Consider the following 5,822-nt stretch of genomic DNA (forward strand, 5'->3'; position numbering starts at 1 on the left):
CATCGCCATGGAGGGCCTGTGGGCAGCGCACAGGCACCGAGCGGCCTGGGTCCCGGGGACGCCACTGGAGTGTCCAGTCCTGTCAGCCCTGCCTGGCAGCAGCTTAAGTTCCCAGTCCTTTTCATTCTGCAGTCCCTGGACCGGAAATGAAAACCAAAAGCACGGGGAGCACCAGGAATTCTGGGAATCATAGTTCTAGTGGCAGCCCCTAGGCCGGAAGCAGAAGCCCAGAGTGCGGGGAGCACCAGGAATGCTGGGAATCGTAGTTCTGGTGGCAGATGCATTGTGGGATCTCCTAGATACTAGAGCAAAATGAGCCTGGAGCAAGTTACTGTTGCAGGTGTGGGATGGAGGGGCAGCAAATGTAAGAGACATAAGTAAAGTCAGAGTGTCAAGGAAAAATTAAAGGGAAGATACCCTGCAACTTCTAGGAAATCTCCACCAATGGAGCAAAAACAAAACAAAAAAAGACCTCTACTATTCTTTGAGCACAAAACCAAACTAGGTTGGGGTCTCAGACAGTTCGCTCATATGATTGCAAAGACAGACAGAAACTCCCAGATTGGAGAGGGCTCCCCTGAGGGCTCCCAGATTGGAGAAGGTGCAGGTCGGGGTGAGGGACCCACCCCCTATGCACGAATCTTTGTGCACCGGGTCCCTAGTGATGTTATAAATAGCCAAATGGCCCTTGGCTGAAAAAAGGTTTCCCATCCCTGCTTTAGGGTTTTCATATAATGCAGTCCCTTGCCTTCCTTCTTTCTTTCACCCAGGGCATCTTCAGAAGTAACTTGGTTTCCTAATACTGAGCCTATACATCTTCTGACCAAGGAAAGTATCAATGTTAGTAAGAAACCGAGTAGAGATATTTAGCTACCAGTTAAGTAAAGATTCCAAATTAACCCTTATCTAAAGTCATTCTGGGAGTCTCTCCTTTCAGTGGACCCTGACATAGGAAAAAAATCACTCAAAAAAAGTTTTAGTGTGATGTCATTAACCCAGAGAATCAGACTAATAAGAGCTACAATTCAAATTTGCCAAGAGAAGCAAAAAATTTAACACTGTATGTTTAAAATATATAAGTAATACTATATTAATGAAATATTCGTCTTCTATATTTGATAATTTTCAGTCAAACAGAATTTCATCAGATTTTTCTTCTAGCTTTAGGTCAAAATCCAATCTCATATATTACTAGAGGTCCGGTGCACGGATTCGTGCACCTGTGGGGGGATCTCAGCCTGGCCTGCATCCTCTTGTAATCCAGGACCCCTCAGGGGATGTTGGACTGCTGGTTTTGGTCCGATCCCCGCAGGCCAGGCCGAGGGACCCCACCAGGCCTCTAGTATGCATATAAGATCTTCGGTTAATCTCTCCCTGCCCTTCCCCCTTCTCTCTGAGATTCATCAGTCTGTTCCATGTTTCCATACCTGTACGTTGAACATCTACCCCCAGTCGTCAGCCTAACAGAATCAACCACTGTTACATAGTTTTCAATACTGAACAGTTATAGCCCCAAAATACATTCCTATCCCAGCATGTAGGATATTACATATTTTAGCCATCAGTATCCATAGATATTTTTCTTTCCAATTTAATCACTAAATATGATTAAATTGGTTTTATAAATGCTATCAGTTTTATAAAGTAACACCTAACATATTCTTCAACTACTTCTTGGCACATTTGAAAAACAAAAGTATTATTAATCTTATTATGCATTTCTCTCTTCTTCTAAGAGTGTGAAACAGCCATATTAAGCTTAGAATATTAATTTCTCACTTAAAAGTTTTATTTTATTCTGATTAAATTTGGAAAATAAAGTTATACCATTTCATACCTAATTTTTTGAAAACTTAAAAAACAAAAAAGCCCAAACTGATCACTTAACTGCTCTGCTAATGTTAGTAATATAATATTGCAGGGATCTCAGTGCTTGGCACAACTTCAATGTTCAAAGAGTAATATGGTTTGACCTTTAGTCAGAATCAAATCCAAAAGTACAAATTAATGATAATTTTTTAAATCAACAAATGTTTTACTGACTTATATTTCATAATTTTATTTACATTTTTCCCCATCATCATTTACCCCTCTATGCCCTTTTCCAATTCCCCCCTCCACAATCACCATACTGCGGTTCATGTCCTTAAGTTCTGTTTAATTTTTATTTTTCACTCACTTTACCCCTACCAAACCACCAGAGTTGTGCTCTCTATGAGTCTGTCTACATTTTGTGTGGTAGTTCACTTTCTTCATTAAATTACAACACGAGAGAAATCATATGGTACTTGTCTCTCTCTCTGACTGGCTTATTTCACTTCTCCAGGTCCATCCATTCTATTCTAAAGGGTAAAATTTTCTTCCTTTTTATAGCAGAGTAGTATTCCATTGTGTAAATGTATCACAGCATTTTTATACACTCATCTATTGAAGGACACTTGGCCTGCTTCCAAATCTTGACTATTATAAATAATGATGCAATTAACATAGGGGTACATATATTCTTTCGAATTAGTGTTTCAAGTTTACGCAGATAAGTTCCTAGAAGTAGAAACACCGAGTCATAGGGTAGTCCCATTTTTAACTTTTTGAGGTAACTCCATACTGCTATCCACAGTAGCTGCACCAATCTGCATTCCCACCAGCAGTGCATGAGGGGTCCCTTTTCACCACTATTACAGTTTGATAACATTATTTGATAACAGCCATTTAGACAGGTGTGAGGTGATATTTCTTTGTGGTTTTAACTAGCATTTCACTGATGATTAGTGATGTTGGGCATCTTTTCACATGTCTATTGGCCATCTATCTGTATGTTCTCTTTGGAGAAGTGTCTATTCAGGACTTCTGCCCATTTTTTAAATTGGATTGTTTGGGGGTTTTGGGTGTTAAGTTTTACCAGTTATTTATATATTTTAGAGATTAACCCCTTATCAGATGTATCACTGATGAATATGTTCTCCCATTCAGTGGGTTGTCTTTTCATTTGGCTGATGTTTTCCTTTGCTGTGCAAAAACTCTTTAGTTTAATGTAGTCCCATTTGTTTATTTTCTCTTTTATTTCCCTTGCCAAAAAATATATGTCAGAAAAATTATTAGTACATGAGATGTTGGATATTTTAGTGCTGATGTTTTCTTCTAGAATATTTACAGTCTTGCTACTAACATTTAAGTATTTAATCCATTGTGAGATTATTCTTGTGTGTAGTGTAAGAAGGTTGTCTAGTTTCATTTTTTGGATGATGATTTGGGGAATTCAAATAGTCACTGTAGGATGGAGTTTTTTCCAAAATGATGGATTAACTGGAAGCTACACTGATACTATCTCAGGACCAAACTGGAATTACAGCTAAAATATAGAAAACAAACCAGAATAATAAACAATTTTCATATTATTTCACCTACTATTTTCAAATAGAAAGTCAGTATCACGGTTTATTACCTTTGGCAACTCCCATTCCGACCTAGATCCATCAGCACTGTAGTAATATTGTCTACCTTGATCATCAACATGCTTGAGCCACTATAAAAACAGAACAGGTGTTATTTTTTTAATTTAAATAAAAGTGAGTTTAGGTTTATACAATCAGAGATATTAGTTATTATTCCTATGAATTGTATTCTACCTGCTTTAGAAAACTTCAAAAGAAATTTTTAACAATCTTATGCTATTAGTTACATTTTAAGTTTGGTAAGATTAAATAAACTCAATATTAAATTAAGTTTATTTTCTCTCTCTTTCCTCCAAAGTAAAGCTAGGGGTTCAAGTACCACTAAACAATGTAAGAAATATATAACATAAAGATATATATACACACACACATATATATATGCACTGAACACAGGGCGACACCCACCCTTAAAAACAGGGTTGAAAAATTAATAAAAAGATTTTTTTCTTCAATCTTTAAGTATAAAACTACTAAAAAATTTGAGCCAAACTTCATGTAGGTAACACATCTTACTTACTATGATTAAATAATAATAGAAAAATATTTCATACAATATAACACAGAGAATATGAGGGGGAACAGACTAAGTACTGCTAATACAAATATATTATCTTGACTGTAATATATACAAATATTACTGATTCCTTATGCTCTAGTGTCAATTAAAGCAGAAATGAGAAATAAAAGCCTACCTCCATTCATTCCCAAGGGCATGTTCTCTAAACCAGCCCAACTAAACAGTTACCTTCTCTGATGATAAGAAATGTAGTATACACATAAAATTTCAATATGCATTCTCCCAAACTAGTTAATTATTCATAAAATACTAGATTCATGGATTTTGTTTTACATAACTTGGTTATGAAAGAAAAATGAGTGTAGGAAGTGAGGCAGTATATCATAACAACATACTAAGAAAACTATTCCCAAAATCTATTCTCCATGAAAAATAGTCAGCCCTTTGAATCCGCAGATTTCCCATCTGCATATTTAACCAACTGCAGATTGAAAATAAACCCCCCAGCCCCAATTCCCAGAAAGTTCCAAGGAGCAAAATTTGGATTTTCCAATGTGTCAAGCACTACACTGAATCCACATGAGGTGATGTGTAGGCAGGTCCAGCTTTAGCCCATGTACAAACATAGGTTATTTGCAAACACTATGCCATTTTATATAACACCAGTATTTGAGCATCCTCAGATTATGGTTATCTGTGGGGAAGAGGAGGGTTCTGGACCAATCCCGCAAGGATACCAAGGACAAGTATATAAAGAAGTATTTTTATTAAACAAGTCTAAACAGAATGACACTTAACAGGCCTACTCTTAAAAAGGTCTGTTCTAAGTGGGTTCTGACACCATAAAAATAATCAATGTAATTATAAGCAGTTTAAAACCCGAGTCAGTAGTTATATTGAGTTTTCATGTCAACTTACATAACTACAGAATTACAATGAAGAATATTTTCATGAGTTTTTTAAATACTACTAAACTTTTAGTACACAATGACTTTATGAGAGGATTCAACCAAGAAAACTAGATGACAAAAAAGAATGTACCTTTTCATTAGTATAGTCACTGGTATATAAGGTATGCCCACGTTCATCCAACTCTTCTGACCAACCCCTTGGAGGAGAACCACACTGACTATCTGACTGGCTGTAACAAATGTTGTGGCAGTTTTCTTCTGATGAAAGAAGCTATAAATAGTCAGAAACATAAGGAATTTTCTTCTTTGAATAATATAAGTATGCAGCAGTTGAAAATCTAAGAAATAAATTTTATTTGACTTTAAGTACTAAGATATCCTAAATATATTTGAAGAATTAATTTTTAAAACAAATTTTTCACCCTTTTAAATGGTACACTGTACGTGCTGAGGTGAAATTAATAATAGTCATTCTATAACATCAATGCAAATCTAGAAAAGTTCACCATAATAAAATTATAAACAAAAGTTTTCACTCATCAGCAAACAAGGACTATCATGGAAAAGCAGAATATCACCAGTACCTGAGCCCCATCACCCCCCTCCAGTGACTTACTCTACCTAAACTTAATTTAGGACGTCAAAGGACAGATTCCCTTGGTCTCTCCCCTTAATGTTTCCACAATTTCAATAATTATAACTCAACAAAGAAGTCCCTGGCTCAACGCACAAGCATGCCTGAGAGATCCACTCATTGAAACATCTAAAGGTGGGCAAGTGAGAGCAAAAGAGGGAGGCAAGAAGGCAGGAGAGCTGAGATGAGCCACCAACACAGCCCTGCATCAGAGAGCTCAGGGCGGGGCTCAGCCTGGAGAGGGGAGGAATCCGGTTCTGGTTGACAATCCCTTCAGCCAGGAAGAGCAAAGAGATCTGATGGGCATT

At 36.9% G+C, this 5,822-nt stretch overlaps 1 protein-coding gene across 9 annotated transcripts in view; it reads right to left on the minus strand.

Moving 5' to 3' along the window:
• Positions 1–5,822, minus strand: part of ARHGAP12 (Rho GTPase activating protein 12) — a 199,358-nt gene that overhangs the window by 80,384 nt on the left and 113,152 nt on the right. For 6 of the 9 annotated variants that reach the window (XM_015571421.1, XM_015571420.1, XM_015571422.1 and 3 more), the window contains 2 exons: positions 5,011–5,151; positions 3,443–3,523 (listed from right to left, as the gene is read on the minus strand). In XM_015571421.1, the coding sequence (XP_015426907.1) occupies positions 3,443–3,523; positions 5,011–5,151 (222 nt within the window). The remainder of the gene's footprint in view (positions 1–3,442; positions 3,524–5,010; positions 5,152–5,822) is intronic. The other 3 variants (XM_006775190.2, XM_015571424.1, XM_015571423.1) reach the window with 1 other exon arrangement.

The sequence above is a fragment of the Myotis davidii genome, unplaced genomic scaffold (genome assembly GCF_000327345.1).
Source record: "Myotis davidii unplaced genomic scaffold, ASM32734v1 scaffold909, whole genome shotgun sequence".
NCBI lineage: Eukaryota > Metazoa > Chordata > Mammalia > Chiroptera > Vespertilionidae > Myotis > Myotis davidii.